General features: G+C 40.0%; 1 protein-coding gene across 1 annotated transcript in view; it reads left to right on the forward strand.

Moving 5' to 3' along the window:
* The window catches only part of Phlpp1 (PH domain and leucine rich repeat protein phosphatase 1), a 226,459-nt gene that overhangs the window by 184,110 nt on the left and 24,692 nt on the right, over positions 1-17,657 (forward strand). The window contains exons 12-13 of the mRNA XM_050119746.1: positions 1,786-1,948; positions 9,773-9,903. Coding sequence (XP_049975703.1) covers positions 1,786-1,948; positions 9,773-9,903 — 294 coding nt within the window. The remainder of the gene's footprint in view (positions 1-1,785; positions 1,949-9,772; positions 9,904-17,657) is intronic.

Here is a 17,657-nt window from a genome sequence, read left to right on the forward strand (position 1 = left end):
TTCATATTTCTTTCCTAATGTAAAGAACAGCATATTAAAATGATACGTGATGGGGCTGGAGAGATGGCTCAGTGGTTAAGAGCATTGCCTGCTCTTCCAAAGGTTCTGAGTTCAATTCCCAGCAACCACATGGTGGCTCACAACCATCTGTAATGAGGTCTGGTGCCCTCTTCTGGTCTGCAGACATACACACAGATAGAATATTGTATACATAATAAATAAATAAATATTTAAAAAAAATAAAATGATACACGATTTCCAGCTATCTTCATACTCTATATTGTTTTTGTAGTATAACTACATTAGCCTGGTGGATGTGTTTGATGATATCAAAGATATGATTTCATAAGGGAACTTAGTCATTATATCTGAGGCCTATGCCTCTATTGAGACCAGAAAAATAGTCTTTAACAATTGAGACTTTGCATAGCAAAGGCATTTTTTAAATGTATTGGAACAAGTAGAATCATGAGTAGAAAAAAATGCCAGGAACTGTAAGGAACTCATAAGTTTTCTCCCATTCCTTAGTCACTTTTCACCAGGGTGGGACATGGATCTAAGAAGTGCATGCTGCCATGGTGAAGAATTTGTTCTGTCCTCCAGATTGACAGAGAAAGCATGGCACTCTGATTCTTGAAGTATCCATTAGTTGCTTAGTTTAATTGTTTAAATTACAGTTGTTTGAAAAATAAAATATTTTAATATAAAATGCTAAATTGCATTAAAACCTGTTACCAAAGCAAGGTTGAGGTAATTTACATAGATGATGAAGTCATCTTGACTTTAGGCTCTCCAGAACAGGAGATGAATTGTGTTGTATACAAACACAACCTCCCCTGCTCCAGCACTTTGTAATTGTCAGTGGGTGCTGGGTCTGAGGACAGGCGTAGTGAATAGGAGCTTTGTAGTTTTCTCAGTATCTGCTTTAGTACTCATCTTCAACACAAAGAAGTCATATTTTCAGCCTCAGCTCAAAGCAGTTGCCATGACTAATGTTAGTTTTTTTAAGTTTAAGTAGGATTTCCACTGGAATTCAGACTAAGCTACATAGCAAAAAAAAAAAAATTAAGAGGAAAAGAGCCTCCTTTTTCCTTCTTGTTGTCAGTTGAAGAGTTGATAAAACATTTCGCTACTCAAAAGCAACAATGAAAAATGTTGGACTGGAGAGATGGCTCAGAGGTTAAGAGCATTGCCTGCTCTTCCAACGGTCCTGAGTTCAATTCCCAGCAACCATATTGTGGTTCACAACCATTTGTAATGGCAGGCATACATGTAATGGCATAATATAATATTTTTAAAAGATTTATTTATTTATTATGTATACAGTATTCTCAGTATTCTGTCTGCATATGTCTGCAGGCCAGAAGAGGGCACCAGATCTCATTACAGATGGTTGTGAGCCACCATGCGGTTGCTGGGAATTGAACTCAGCACCTTTGGAAGAGCAGGCAGTGCATTTTTTTTAATTATTTATTTATTTATTAAAGATTTCTGTCTCTTCCCTGCCACTGCCTCCCTTGTCAGCCCAAAGAGCAATCAGGGTTCCCTGCCCTGTGGGAAGTCCAAGGACCACCCACCTCCATCCAGGTCTAGTAAGGTGAGCATCCAAACCAGGCAGTGCTCTTAACCACTGAGCCATCTCTCCAGCCCATAAATAAATATTTTTAAAAAATTGAAAAACTATTGTAAGTGAATCTTTAAAGTCATGAGTTCTTTTTATCATTGTGTCTGTCCATTTAAACTGCCTTATAGTGAATTGATCTTTCTTCCCTCCATTTCTCTTAGTAAAATGGCAAAACTGGAGGAACTTGAAGAACTTGATATCAGTGGGAATAAACTGAAAGCCATCCCAACAACTATCCTGAATTGCAGGCGCATGCACACAGTGATTGCCCACTCCAACTGTATCGAAGTCTTTCCTGAAGTCATGCAGCTCCCAGAAGTCAAGGTTTGTGGGTGATTGTGGACACCAGGCTCCAAGTCAGCAAAGAATTGGCTTCCCAAATGTTGTGGGGCTGTGCTGTAGTGGCTGCCTTGTACACCATGCAGGGTTGTTCGCCAGCATGGAGACTCAACATTTATCCTGTTTCTGCTTAGTTTCTGTGCCTGGTGTAATATAATGCACCTCTTAGGCATAGCTATTTCCTCTTTTGCTGCGGCAGTTTTGTTTGTTTGTGTGCTTGCATAGCTAAATTGTGTGAAGTCCTAATTTTCTTTCTTTCTTATGATAATTTTATTTATTTATTTTAATTTACCTATCATAATTTTATTTACTTAATTTATTTTTATAACCCAATACAAATTCCCCCTCCTTCCTCTACTTACATCCCCCCTCTCCTATATGCACCGTGTATAGGCTGAGCAAGGTGTCTGTCCATAGAGAACGGGCTCCACAAAGTCGGTTCATGCACTAGTGTTAGATCCCGGTCCACTGCCAGTGGCCCCACCATTGTCATCTGCATTCAGGGGGCCTAGTTCGGTCCTATGCAGGTTCCCCAGTTGTCAGTTTGGAGTCAGTGAGCTCCCACTAGTTTGGGACAGCTGATTCTGTGGGTTTCCTCATCATGGCCTTGACCCCTTTGTTTATATTATCACTCCTTCCTCTCTTCAATTGTAGTTCAGGAGTTTGGCCCAGTGGTTACTTGTGGATCTCTGGATCTGCTTCAGTCAGTTTCTGGATGAGGAATCTGTGTGAATTAAGGTAGTTCTCAGTATGATTACAGGGGAAGATCAGTTCAAGCACTCTCTCCACTATTGCTTAGGTTCTTAGCTGTGGTCATCTTTGTGGATTCTTGGGAATTTCCCTAGTGCTAAGTTTCACGCTAACCCCAGAAAGGCTCCTGCAATCAAGATATCTCTTTCCTTGCTCTCTCTCTCTCCTTTTCTGTCCTTCTCCCAACTCAACCTTCCAGAGCCCTCCTCTTCTTCCCCTTCTCCCCACCCACCTCCACTTTCACTATCCCCCCCCTCCCACCATGCTCCCAATTTATTCAGAAGATCTTGCCTAATTTGCCTTCCCAGGAGGGTCCATATATGTCTTTCTTAGGGTCCTAGTTTCTCTGGGGTTGTGGACTGGTTGTCCTTTGCTTTATGGCTGATATTCTCTTAGAGTAGTGCGTACTATATTTGTCTTTCTGCGTCTAGGTTACCTCACTCGTGATAGTTTTTTCCAGTTCCATCCATTTGCCTGCAGGTTTCAAGATGTCATTTTTTTTTTTTTTGGTTGTTCTGTTTTGTTTATTGCTGAGTAGTATTTCATTGTGTAAATGTACCACATTTTCTTTGTTCGTTCTTTGGTTGAAGGATATCTAGGCTGTTTCCGGGTTCTGGCTATTAGAAATAATACTGCTGTGAACATAGTTGAACAGATGTCCTTGTGGTGTGACTGTATCTCCTTTGGGTATTTGCCCACTAGTGATATTGCTGGGTCTTGAGGTAAACTGATTCCTCGTTTTCTGAGAAGCTGCTATACTGGTTTCCAGTGGCTGTAAAATGGAATGTTCCCCTTACTCCACATCCTCTCCAGCATAAACTACCATCAATGTTTTTTATCTTAACCTTCTGATCAATGCAAGATGATATGTCAAAGTTGTTTAGGTTTCTTTTCTCTGGTGGCTAAGGATGTTGAGCATTTCCTTACGTGTCTTTCAGTTTTTTGAGATTCTTCTGTTGAGAATTCTCTGTTTAGATCTGTACCCCATGTTTTAATTCGATTATTTAGTAGTTTGAAGTTTAGTTTCTTGAGTTCTTCGTATATTTTGAAAATCAGCCCTCTGGCCGATTTGGGGTTGGTGAAGATCTTTTCCCATTCTGTAGGCTGCCATTTTGTCTTGTTGACTGTGTCCTTTCCTTTGCAGAAGCTTCTCAGTTTCAGGAGGTCACATTTATTATTTTTGCTCTGTGTCTGTGCTACTGAGCTTCTACTTAGGAAGTGTTCTCTTGTGCTGCTGTCAGGTGGTTTCTTGGCCCTCTCGAAATCCTGGCTTTCATTACTTCTACCTTAGTTATTTTTAGCGGCTGTGGTAATACCCTGACAGAAGTAGCTCAAGGGAGAAAGGATTTATTTTAGCTCACAATTCAAGATACCATTCATCCTGGGGAAGAAGCCAGAGCAACGGGGCTTGGAGCTGCTGCCTGGTCATACTGTCCCCACAGCCGGCAGAGAGGGATGAAACATGCCTGTGCAGAACTCACTCTCTCTGTTCTTGCAGTTTAGGTGAGTCCGCCTACAAGTAAGATGGGGTCTTTTCACATCACTTAATTTAATCAAGATATTCCCCCACAGTTCTGCCTAGAGACCTGGCTCACTGGTAATTCTAGACTCTGTCAGATTGTCAGTTGACACTAACCGTCATGCCTTAGCCCCTGTAGAGGTGAGAAGAGAAGGAATTAGAAATAGACATTTAAAATGCTCAGATTTTCACTATATGGTCTTACAGAGTGAAAAACGAATCCTATTCTAGGTTTTTCCTTGGGCTTCTGGATTCTGGAATCAGTACTTTCTGTTTCCTTCTTTTTCTGCTATTCTCTCTAACATAGTTATGCCTCCGTTTAAAATTCTGTTCACTTTTTTCCTGGTGGGGATAGTTTCTTAAAAATAAAGTACATCCTGTGCACACCAGTGAAGGCCAGAGAGGGTGCTGGATCTCCTTGAACTGGAGGTTGTGAGCTTCCATGTGGGTGCTGAACACCAAACTCTGGTCCTCTGCAAGAGCAGCCAGTGTTCTTAGCTGCTGAACCATTTCTGCAGCCCTGAGCTCCCTTTTAAACGTTTGCTTCTGGTGCTGTTTTCAAATTAGTTTCTTTTGGTTCTTTGTCTTATGATGTAGCATTTCCCATATCTAGCTCCCCCATTACAAACAGATACAGTAATTATTGGTTTTTCAGGAGGCTGATAGCTGGAGTTCAAGTAATAGCAAGTGTTCTTTATGTTTCCAAATTGCTGTTGGGAAAAATAGGGTTTTATACCTGTACACACACAAGCACGCACGCATGCATGTATGCACATATATGGCATATTTATACATTTAAAATTTCCAAAAGAAAATTCCTGATTCCAAATGATTAATAAACCCTTAAAAGTCTTCACTGCAGATGAACCCTGTAGCCTATTTTAAAACTTGGTTTATTGATATGGTGTGTGTATAATGTATGTTTGGGCATGTGTATACTGTGATATGCTGGAGGCCAGAGGACAACTTGTGTGGAGTTTTTCTCTTCTGCATTTACATGGGTTGTAGAGACAGAACTCAGGATAAGCTCATGTTTTATTCAGCTCCATTTCTCCAGTGTTCATGACTTCCAGTCTTCAGAAGCAAGTGTCTAGTCACAGCTTCCTTGGTGCCATTGGGTGTTTTCCCCTTCTGTTTGTTTTTAAGACATAGTCTCATTTGTCCCAGGCTGGCCTTTAACTCCCTGATGTATCCAGCCAGTTTCCTGTCTACCAGCCACCTAGTGAGAGAAGCATGACCCATATCACAACGTAAGTAGGGTTTGGACCTGGGCCTGGGTCCATGCCTAGGCCATTGGTGGCTGACATCTCAAGAAACTAAGGTGGGTGTGAAGCTGGTACTCCGTTCTTCACTTTGGGGTCCCTGAGCTGCATAGAGGCAGCGGAGTAATGTAGTCACTTTCTGTAATATTTGTGAAATGGGTTTTTGCCAATGGGACTTTGTCAAAACAGCTTGTATGTGGGATTTCAGTACCCCATCTTCAGATCCTGTATGTAACATGAGATTCTGCTTGTTGGGGTTTCTGTCCTGCCTGGTTCCCACAGCTGTTTAGCCCCAAAGAAAATCACACAGAGATCTCTATAAGTTATAAAGCTGATTGGCCCATTAGCTCAGGCTACTTATTAGCTCTTGTAGCTTATATTAACCCATTATTTGGATCTATTTTTGCCACGTGGCTTAGTACCTTTTTCAGCTGGCAGATCACATCCTGCTTCCTCGGTGGTCTGCACAGGACTGAGGGGAATCAACTTCCTCCTTCCCAGAATTCTCTTGTTCTCTTTGCATCATTTCTATTTCCTGTCTGGTTTTCCCGCCTATACTTCCTGCCTGACCAATCAGCGCTTATTTAAAACATTATTAACAGAATACAGACAATTCTCCCGCACCACCTGTGTGTCAGGTCTCATGGTTTGTGATGCTTCATGGCTTATGACTCTTGAATGTGGCTTCCTGCATTCTCTTCGTAAGTTACTCTGACATGCTGTAAGCTCATCCCCAAGCAATGGACTCTAGATTATTTTTAATCAGTGGCTTTAAAAAGCTGTAAATAGATAGACTTTCCTCTCAATATAGATCAGCTCTTAATCAGCAAGGGAGGAATACGACCTCAGAACCAGCAGTGTGGTTTGGCCTGGCTCAGCTATGCCCAGCAAGCCTGTAAGATAGTGTGCAGTTAAAAGGTGTGCGTAATTGTGAAGATCTCCAGAATGTGGTGAGAAGGCTGGGTTAGGTGGCCAGAACACGAGGTGATGAAAAGAAAGCAGCTGGGTGAAGGTGCAAGTGGGTAGAGCAGTTGGGCTCATAGATTTGAAGTCAGGTCAGCTTCTGTAATGCACATATAGCAGCAGGGACAGAAACCAGCATCCAAGTCCTGGAATCAGATTCAGCAATAGGCATTTAGGAAATGTTCTGAAAACCAGGGACTCTGATGTCAGCTCTCATTTGGGGCAGAGCATCTTCAAAGGGCTCAGAAGAAGCAGCAAGCAGGAGAGAAGGCCATTAAAGCCACTTTTGTTCTGGCCTCCACAGGAACGGACCAGCAGTGAGCTCGGCTTACGCATTCTCTCTCCTATAAAATTATGGCACTCTGACTGTCTGTATTTCCATCTGTTTTTAAACTCTGGTTTCTCCAGATGCTTCTGAATTCAAGACTATGTCCTTTTCTACAAGACCATGTCTCACCTTACAGAGCAGATAAGAATGGGGCCAGTGTTAGCTCCTGTCCTTACTCAGCGGCTGCTTACAGATGCCCTTGTACAAAGTGATGCACTGTGATTGGTCCTCAGACGCAGCCCTGAGATGACCTCCTTTGCCTGTGGGTGAGGGCAGTGTGATTCTACTGTGAGGAATGTGGAAGTCAGCATGGGGTGTCCTCGTAACTTCTCTTCAGGTCTTTTCAGCCAAAAATCTCATGCTTGCTTTGCATTTTATTATTTTTTATGCCATTTTGCTTTCCTTCACTGTGAAAATCTTGGGTCTTCTTTATAGTGTAACCGAAGCTATAGAAACATGTGCCAGGCACCCTATAACAGACTACTCAGGTGGTACAGTGTGTTTTCTGCCCACTGGTTCCTGTTCTGGCCAGTTCTTCCTCCCAAGGACCGGCTATTATCATTCCCTGGATCACTATGCAATCTTCCAGGGTTGATTTTGCCTTCTGTGTTCTTGCATTATTAATCATTTCCTACATTTCTGGTGCAAGTTCAATGGATGAATTTTTAATTAAATGTTTTTCATATAATATATTTTGATTATGCATCCCCCCAGTTTCTCCCAGTTCCGTTCCTCTAACTTAGCTAACTTTATTCTCTCACTCTCTTTCAAACAAAAAATAAAAAATAAGAAACAAAGAGACAACAAAGAAGTAAATAATGAAAAATCCCATAAGAACAAAAATCAAAACAGGCAAAAGACCAGTAAGACAAAAAAATGCCACAACAAAGCAAAACTACCATTGAGCTTGTTTTTGAAGGCCAACTACCTCTGGGCGCATGGCCTTCCCTGGAATGTGGTCAATATACCCTGGACAGTCCATTAGAGAAAGTGGATGTTTCCTTTGACAACAGGTGTATCACTTGCAAACAGCTTCCTGGGTGGCAGTGGGACCTGATGTCCACTTCTTTCTATCAGTACTGGGATCCCATCTGGTTTCAGTCTGTACCGGTCTTGTGCCTGATGCCACAGTCTCTGTGAGTTCATATGTTATCAGTCATGTTGGGTCTGAAAGACAGTTTCCTTGGAGTCATCTGTCTACCCTGGCCCTTACAGTCTCTCCAACTACTGTTCTGCATAATCCCTGAGCCTGAGGTGAAGGATTTGATGAAGACATCCATCCCCTTTAGGACTGAATGCTCCAAAGTGTCTCACTCTCTGCACATTGTACAGTTGTGGATCTCTGTGCTTAAATCCCATCTGCAGCAAGAAGCTTCTCTAACGTCAGTTGAGTGAGGCTCTGCTCTATGAGCATAGCAGTGTATGCATATAAGGCATCTATATGGGACACTGCTCTATGGATATAGCAGTGTATACATATGAGAGATATATATGGGACACTGCTCTGTGGCTATAGCAATGCATACATATAGTATATGTATGGGACACTGCACTATGGGTATAGCAGTATATACATGTGATATGTAGATATGTCATCAGAAGTCATTTTATTGCTGTGTTCTTTTAGCGAAATAATTATAGGTTTTCCCTCTAAGCTGGTTCACTATCTAGTTTCAGGTATTGACCACTTCAGCAGTGTCAGATAAAGAATCCATCTCATGGACTGGGCCTTAGATCCAATAAAAAAGTGGTTGGCTACTCCTCCTTTGTCCACTATTGCTCCAGTATCTATGCGGGCAGGTTCCTGTTGTAATCTCAGGGTTTGTAGCAGGGTGGTACTAATTACATTTCTCCTCCAGTAGCATGCAGAGTACCTTAAGTACCATGAATACTAATCAGTAGAAGCTTTTAACTTCTCTTGTGTTTGATGACATTTACTTCAGCAATAGGGACTTAGTTTCAAGTTGTGAAAAGTAATCAATAATATTTGGAGGTTCCGTGGACACCTTTGGCCAATAGACTCAGAAAGATGTAGTCAGTTCCTGTCACTTGAGGTTTCACTTGATGGCATAAGATGTTTGGTTGCAGCATTGTCTACCCTATTGTTTGGCGACTCTGTTTAGATTTCTTTCCTATTTGTATATATTTTAGAAAGCTTCTGTAGTACTAGGTTTCCATATGGCTTTTCAAATGCACTTTGATGTTAATTGTCCCTTCCCATATTCCCCCTTTCACCCTTCTTTCCGTCCCCCTCCCTCATTTAACTCTCCTATTTTAGTTTCCCTTTTATCTTTTTAAAGTACTCTGCTCTTATTTCCCTTTCCTTGGAAGATTTCCTCCTGTCAACTGGCCCCTTACTAGGTATCTAACCTCTGTAATTACTTGAATTGAAGCACACACATCTAAAGCTTAAAAGCTAACATCCACATGTAAGAGAAAACATACAACATTTGCCTTTTGAGGTCTGGGTTACTTACCTCAGAATGACTTTTTCTAGCTCCATTCATTTCCTAAAATTTCGTAATTCCCTTTTTCTTAACAGCTGAATAATTTTCCATTGTATAAATGTACGATCAGCTGTTTGTGTTTTATCTTTCAAAAGCTGTTTAGTCCTATTCCCCATTTTCAAATTTGTTATTTATTTTCTTTATGTCCAGGTTTGTTTTTGTTTCTAAAGTTGTGTGTCTTTCTTTTCTTTTTCATTGAGAAGGTCCTTGGAGTTCATGTTAATTTTGAAATTATAGCCCTGCAGGCCCAAGCAGGCACAGATAGAAGCCATGGGAAAATGGTTTTTTGTTGTTTTTTTCAATTAATGCTTTGTCTTCAATGCAGAGCTAGACGTCAATGGAAAAGATTAATGGTAGAGTCAAAGAAAGTGAAAAGAATTTATGTAGCCAGATCCTTAAGTGAGTGAGGCAGCTGCCTTGGTAGTGGTCAGTGCTCATCTACGGCCTCTCCAGATCACCTTGTTTCCATTGTTCCGTCAGTGTGTAGATCTGAGCTGTAATGAGCTGAGTGAAATCACGTTACCCGAAAACCTGCCGCCTAAATTGCAAGAGCTAGACTTGACTGGAAACGCTCGCCTCGCCCTGGACCACAAAAGCCTGGAGCTGCTGAAGTGAGTATTGACAGAGCGCTGTGGCCTCTCCAGTGTTCACTGGTAGTGGGATTACAGCTTGATAAACATTTGAAACAGGAAGTTTCCTTTGACTTAGCCATATACACACCTGACAGAACACAGAAGGATGGTATTATCCAAGATGGGAACATAAGTCCCAGTGGTTCCTGGTAACATGATTGTGACACCTAATGCGGATGTAACCAAAAGATTTTGAACCAGGTAGGTGATGCGAAGGAAGCTGTTACAAACTCAAATCTAGATTCTTTGAGGAAAAGAAAATGGAAGTGTGGGATAGTTGCAGTTAGGTCCTGCAAAAGTATTCTTCCATTTTGAGAGTTAATGGTAAATGTTGATAAAGTGTAATAAGTTGAAGTATAAAGTAGCATCAGTAGAAAAGGTACCACTATGTGAATATTCATCACAGAACTCCAGATATTTATAATATAATTAAATTGTGCTTCACAAATACAGCCATTAACACTCTGATATCAAGCTGTAGTAGTAATCAGATGGATATTTACAATATAGTATTAAACAAAAAAAACTTCCAAAAACTCTGTACACACATCATCCCATGTTTTGCAAATTAAACGTGTGTGTATTGTACATGTGAGTATCTGCATACACCTGAAACACACCCTAAAGGATAGGTAGCAAATAGTAAGAGTATTCTCCTTTAAGGTGTAGGATTTTGTGAGTGGTGGCCCAGTGTAGTTATTATTTCTGCCATATGTTCCTATACACTGATGGGTTTTTTTTTCATTTCTTTTGTAAGTCATCTGCCATATGTTAGGAGAAAATTGAAAAGATAAGAATTTGGGGAATGATTTTAATGTATTTGTAAACTATAGATTTATTTTTTATGTCAGAAAGGGTTGAAAAAGTCTCAATAAAAGAAGTCAGTATATGTAGATTAGTGTACACACACACACACACACACATGCCTTTATTAATTCCTGCAACTACTAAAAGTAAATCTAAAAGACAGATGACAGTTGGGAAGAAATACTGGAAAACTAAAGCATTAATGCTGTTATCAGAAACCACTCTTATAAGCCTGGAAGAAATACTCTCATTTTGGACTGGAGAGATAGTTCAGTGGTCAAGAGTGTATGTTCTTGCAGAGGACTCCAGCTCCAGGGGAAACAATGACCTCTTATGTCCTAAGAAGTTACCTGAATATACTGCATGTACACATATACAGAATTAAAAATAAAATTAATTCTTTTTTAATTCTAATTAATTTAGTTCTAATTCAAATAGAAAATGAGCCAAGGACATTCATTTTTTTAAAAAGAATTATACCCATGCACAAAAAGATGTTCAAGCTTATTAGTATATCAAGAAAAAAATATTGAGACATTTCAGACTGACTCTTTTTTTTTGGGGGGGGGGGGTTCGAGACAGGATTTCTCTGTGGCTTTGGAGCCTGTCCTGGAACTAGTTCTTGTAGACCAGGCTGGTCTCAAACTCACAGAGATCCGCCTGCCTCTGCCTCCCAAGTGCTGGGATTAAAGGCGTGCGCCACCACCACCCCGCTTCAGACTGACTCTTTAAGAGCACCTGGCATTCTTTAGTACCGCTTTCTTTAAAAGTAACTGACCCATCCTGTAAGTCTTTCAAACACTTGCTTAGGTCATTGCTCTGAATACTAAAACTTAGCTTTCCTAATTTTCTCTCCTTTTTCTTCTTTACTCCCAGCCTCCAAATTCTTCCCCTGGTTCCTTCCAGACACAGTCCTACCTCACAATCCCTTGAAGTTTTTGAGGTATAAATGACCTGTCCACTCTATACTCCTAGGTGTGGGGCCATCCACTAGAATGTGGTCAGCCTATCACACCCTCAAAGAAAACTGACCCTATCCCCTAGAAGTCATCAACTGTTCACAGATCTTCAGTTCAGATGAGATAATTACCAGGGTAGTTCCAGTTATATTTGGAATGAATATAAAATAACTTGAAAATATTTGTGACATAATTATAAAAATATGCTGAACCACCATAAATGATAGATGCATGATAGGTAGGTAGATAGACAGACAGACAGACAGACAGACAGATCACAGATAATTGCTAGGTAGATGATAGGTAGGTAGATGACAGATATATAGACAGGTATATTGCTGACAGATAAGTGATCCCACAATAATATTTGCATGAACAAAATCTGTTAAAGTTTCTGCAGTTAGCATATGTTACTGGAGTGACTGACCTGGTGAAGGTGTTGTACTCTCAGAGTTAAAAAATAATTAGTAAGCATGAATCATAATACTGAAAATGTTACCTTCTGGTTAGTGTCACAGAAACTGTGTCTTCTTAATAACTGGAGCATCTCTACATATTACTGTGGTTGGGGATTGATGGACTTGTTCTGTGGGAACTAGAGTGAGTGAGTACGGGAGCTCTTGTGGCCCTAGCTCTTAGGCTCAGCTCCATTCCAGTTGGCAAGACGTTAGGAGTTCATGCTGCCATCTTTTAGGTGACTGTTGAGTTACTTAGTTAAGCTAGAGTGATGAAGTGCTTCACAAAGGTGTTGTGATAGGAGCAGCGGGCTACGTTTTTGGCACACGGCCGCCCGCCTGGCTAGCTTTATCCGAAATAATTACACGGAAACTGTATTCTTTTAAACACTGTCTGGCCCGTTAGTTCCAGCCTCTTATTGGCTAGCTCTTATATATTGATCTAATGCATTTCTAATAATCTGTGTAGCCCATGAGGTGGCTTACCAGGGAAGATCTTAACCTGTGTCTGTCTGGAGTGGGAGAATCATGGCGACTGCTTGACTCAGCTTCTTTCTCCCAGCATTCTGTTCTGTTTACTCCACCTACCTAATTTTCTGTCCTATTAAAGGGCCAGGGCAGTCTCTTTATTTAACCAATGAAATTAACACAAAACAGAAGACTCTCCCCCATCATTTCCCCTTTTTCTGTTTAAACAAAAAAGAAGGCTTTCATTTTAACATAGTAAAATTACATACAGCAAAACAGTTAGCAAGTAAGAACTACAGTTACAATATTTATATCTACTTTATCTTTTATCGTAACTAAGGAAAACTATAACTATCCATTCTTAAACTCCATCAAAGACTCCAGAAGGATATAATATTTCCTAAACAAACAAGAAATTCAAAACTCTAGAAATGACAGAGACATCTCGCTGCCTGGGCAGTCACCCAAAGTTCCTCTGTACTGTTGGGGTATCCATCTTCGGCCTTCAGGCCCATAGTATCCAGCAGACATTTCCATGAAGCAGGAAAATTTAAAGACAGTTCAGTCATTATCTGCTGTGTCCTGAAGAATGTCTCACAGACTCTTTCATGAGTCAGGAACCCCGAAAGACCATCTCACCTTTAGGCAAGTTCAGCAGTCCTCTCTCTGCGGGTTCTCTGTGTCCAGTTCATGCATCAGTCCAGGCAAGAGCAGTTTCTTGCCCAAATGGCTATCAAACTCCATAAGGAGCCTCTTCAATGCCCATCTTCCTCTTGAAGTAGATTGGTGCTGCCAGGAGCAGACGTGTCTCATTGTCATGAAAAGCCCTAAGTTATTAAAACATTTAAAATGCCATATTCTGCAGTCTTTGAAAGATATGAAGAATGCCTATCTAACTGAAATATATCTCTATATATCTAGAAAATCTAACTAACATGACTACAAGCTTTACTATCATCGATGATTATCCATTAACAACCTATATTTCCTAATTATATATTACATTTTAAATGAACTACACAATCACAATACCTTAATCAATATCAGAAATACATATACATATAACAAAATTGACCTTAAAATCCATACCAATGTAAATTATTCATATCTATATCATATCCCCCTTTAAATGTAAAAGAACATTTATAAACAATGTTTGGGAACATGGGTGCAGTTTTTTCTCTCCAAGCTGCTTCCTGCTGAATGGGGGCACTGTTATTCGGGTCTTTTATGGAATAACCTGTCTGCTGGGTTCATCTCAGTTGGCAGTTGAGCAAAGTAATTTTTTGAGGGTGTTCACAGCAATCTTTCAGTAGGGTGAGGTCTATCATACCATATTGGAATAGAAGAAATCCACAGGGTCTCATCCTCTGTAAAAACAAAAGAAGACCCTTTCCAAAGCATCATATCCTTAGACCCAAATTCTGAAGTCATAATACCCTCATGAAATCCATTCTGGTTTAGCTTGGTAGCCCATGTAATGAAGTGTCTTTCTGTACTTAGCTCCTTCACAGTCAAAAAATTTAAAGAAAACACAATGTACATAATCCAGACTCTCTGTGAATTTTCCATTTTTACATGGCTTATTTTTCTTTATTTATTTTAATCTATAACTATCTGTACTCTGTCTCTTTAAAGACTTTACCTTTTTTTATGAAAATGTTACCTTCTGGTTAGTGTCACAGAGATTGTGTCTTCTTAATAACTGGAGCATCTATACACATTATTGTGGTTGGGGATTGATGGACTTGTTCTGTGGGAACTAGAGTGAGTGAGTACGGGAGCTCTTGTGAGCCTAGCTCTTAGGCTCAGCTCCATTCCAGTTGGCAAGACGTTAGGAGTTCATGCTGCCATCTTTTAGGCAACTGTTGAGTTACTTAGTTAAACTAGAGTGATGAAGTGCTTCACAAAGGATTGTTGAACAAGGCAGAGACATTGACTTTTTTCCTGTAACAATTGGAAAATGGAATTATATCTCTGAAAATTTTTCACCTGTAAAGTCTTTGGAAATGGACCATCAGCTGTCCTTAGAATCAGGAAAGAGGTAGAAGTGTGTGACAGATGGGGACAGGAACATGATGATATTTTATAGGGAGAAAATATAGTATAGCATCTATTGAGAGTATATAATAGTGCATTTACTTTTCATTGCCTGTTGGTGGAAGTTTCTGTCCTGCAAGCCACTCTCAAGTAACCACACAGAGGCTTAATATTAATTATAAATGCTTAACCAATAGCTCAAGCTTATTACTAGCTAACTCTTATATTTAAGTTGACCCATATTTCTTATCTACACTTTGCTGCATGGTTTGATGCCTTTTCTGAGTATAGCATTCCCATCTTGCTTCTCTCGCTATCTGCTCCTGACTCCACCCTTCTTTCTCACAGCATTCCCAGTTTGTCTGTTCCCAACCTTATTCTATTCAGCTATTGGCCAGTCAGCTTCTTTATTAAGATAATCATAGAACATATATTCACACAGTGTAAAGGAATAGTCCTCATTTCTCTCATTTTGTATAAAGAGTAAGATTTTTAACTTTAACATAGTAAAATTATATATAGCAAAACAAATATTAAGAGTTACAGTTACAATATCCAGTTCATTTATATTTGACTAGTTTAGAGAAAATACTCTGTAATTTATCTTATCTTTGTGACTAAAGTTTTACACCTAATTTACATTTGATTATAACCAAGGAATACTTTAACTGTGACTATCTAATCTTCAGCTCTGTCAAAGACCCCAGAAAGGGTGAAATGAAACCTAATGACAGGGACATCTGGCTGCATTGACAGTTACCCTAGGTTCTTCCATAATGTTGGATCATCCAATTTTGGCCTACAGGCCTAATATATCTGACTGGCATTTCTGAAGAGCAGGGACTTTGGAAGGACTGTCCTATCTCATATTGACAAAGTTCAGCAGTCTCCTTTTATGCCCTGCTGGTCAAGTTTGGACAGTATACTGTCAACAGAACAGCAAGGGTAGTTTTTTTGCCCAAATGACTAGCTTTTGCCCTAAGGAAAATAAACTCCATACTGTGTTTCTTCAATGCCTATCATTTTCTTTGAAGTATATTGGCACTGTCAGGAGCAGACTTGTCTCACTGTCATGAAAAGCCTTAGGTTGTTGAAAATATTAAATGCCATATTCTGTAGGTCTTCGAAGTGTTTGAAGACCATCTATCTATCTAAATATATCTGTTTATGACATTGAAAATATACCTGACATGACTATTATAGATGACTGTTAGTCTGTATTTCTTTATTATATACTACATTTTTAAATGAACTGTGTAAACTCAATACCCTAAACAAGAGTAGAAATATACATACAACATAACAAAATTAACCTTAAATTTGTATCAGTAAACCAAAATCCATACAGATGTAAATTTAAGATTAATAGTTCTGTTTTGGATTAAAGCAAAGTCAATCATCTACCCTTTAATCTCATCATTTCTATATCATATCCCCCTTGCTTCTTTTAGAAATAGATCTTTGAATTTAACTCTATAGCTTAGTTTTTTTAAAACTAAGACAAATAACAATTTGTAACTAAACCTCCTTAAATAATAAACACCCAAAACCCATCTTTTGGGAATGTGGGCCTTGTTCTTTAGACTACTTGTCTGTGGGTACCTACAGAAAATTGGGATAATAATGAAGTCCAGGCTAGAGTAGTCTGTGAGGTTGTACCATCTCAGCCAGCAGCCTTGAAGCTGTTTTGAATTTTGAGGAGACTGTAACAGAGGCATTTTGAAATGCAAGATCACCTGAGCCCTCAGTTTTCACTGGTGTTTGGTCCCCTTGTTCTGAAAATACATAAACTTTTAAAAGTAGCAACCGTTTATGTATTATTGTAAGTATAGACTGTGCATTGTACACAAGTCAGCCAAAAAATTTTTTGTTGTTGTTTTATATTTGAGCAGTTAAAATATGCATCATGTGTCTTGCTCTTATTGGTTTATTTCTTTATGTTTGTAGCTAGGATTTTCAGTGGGTCTTCTTTAATCAAACCTGATCATCATTAATTTTAAATGAATCTGCAGCCTTTCATTTACTGTGGGAACAAAAGCATAATCCTTTCCCCAACATAATGTTTGTTTTACTCCCATTTTGAAGTCAAGACATTTTTAAATTATATAGGTTCGTCTAATCCAGCAACTTTTATAATCCAATGTCTCTTAGCAGCTATTACTCCTTCCTCAGCAGTCAAAAAATTTAAAGACAAAACAATAACATACAGTATCTAGAATCTACGTGTATTTTTTTTTTTTAGGGAGCTTTTCTTTTTTTTATTGAGAATAAGAAAAAGTTTCCGCCTCCTCCCAGCCTCCCATTTCCCTCCCCCTCCCCCCACTCTTCTCTTCCTCCCCCACTCTTCTTCCCCTCCTCCCACTCCTCTCCCCCTCCCTCTCCAATCCGAAGAGCAGTCATGGTTCCCTGCCCTGTGGAAAGTCCAAGGTCCTCCCCCCTCCGTCCATGTCTAGGAAGGTGAACATCCAACCTGGATAGGCTCCCACCAAGCCGGAACGTGAAGTAGGATCAAAACCCCTTGCCATTGACCTTGGCTTCTCATCAGTCCTCATTGTTCACCATGATCAAAAAGTCCGGTTTTATCCCATGCTTTTTCAGTCACAGTCCAGCTGGCCTTGGTGAGCTCCCAATAGATCAGCCCCCACTGTCTCAGTGGGTGGGTGCACCCCCCGTGGTCCTGACATCCTTGCTCGTGTTCTCCCTCCATCTGCTCCTCATTGGGACCTTGGGAGTTCAGTCCAGTGCTGCAGTATGGGTCTCTGTCTCTATCTCCATCCATCACCAGATGAAGGTTCTATGGTGATATGAAAGATATTCGTCAGTATTGCTATAGGATAGGGTCATTTCAGGTTCCCTATCCTCAGCTTCCCAAGGGACTAACTGGGGACATCGCCTTGGGCTCCTGGGAGCCACTCTAGGTTCAAGTCTCTTGCCAACCCTAAGGTGGCTCCCTTAACTAAGATATGTGCTTCCCTGCTCCCCTATCCAACCTTCCTTTATCCCT

This window comes from Alexandromys fortis, unplaced genomic scaffold, assembly GCF_014885135.2.
Source record: "Alexandromys fortis isolate MF-2015 unplaced genomic scaffold, M_Fortis_MF-2015_v1.1 scaffold_96, whole genome shotgun sequence".
Lineage (NCBI taxonomy): Eukaryota > Metazoa > Chordata > Mammalia > Rodentia > Cricetidae > Alexandromys > Alexandromys fortis.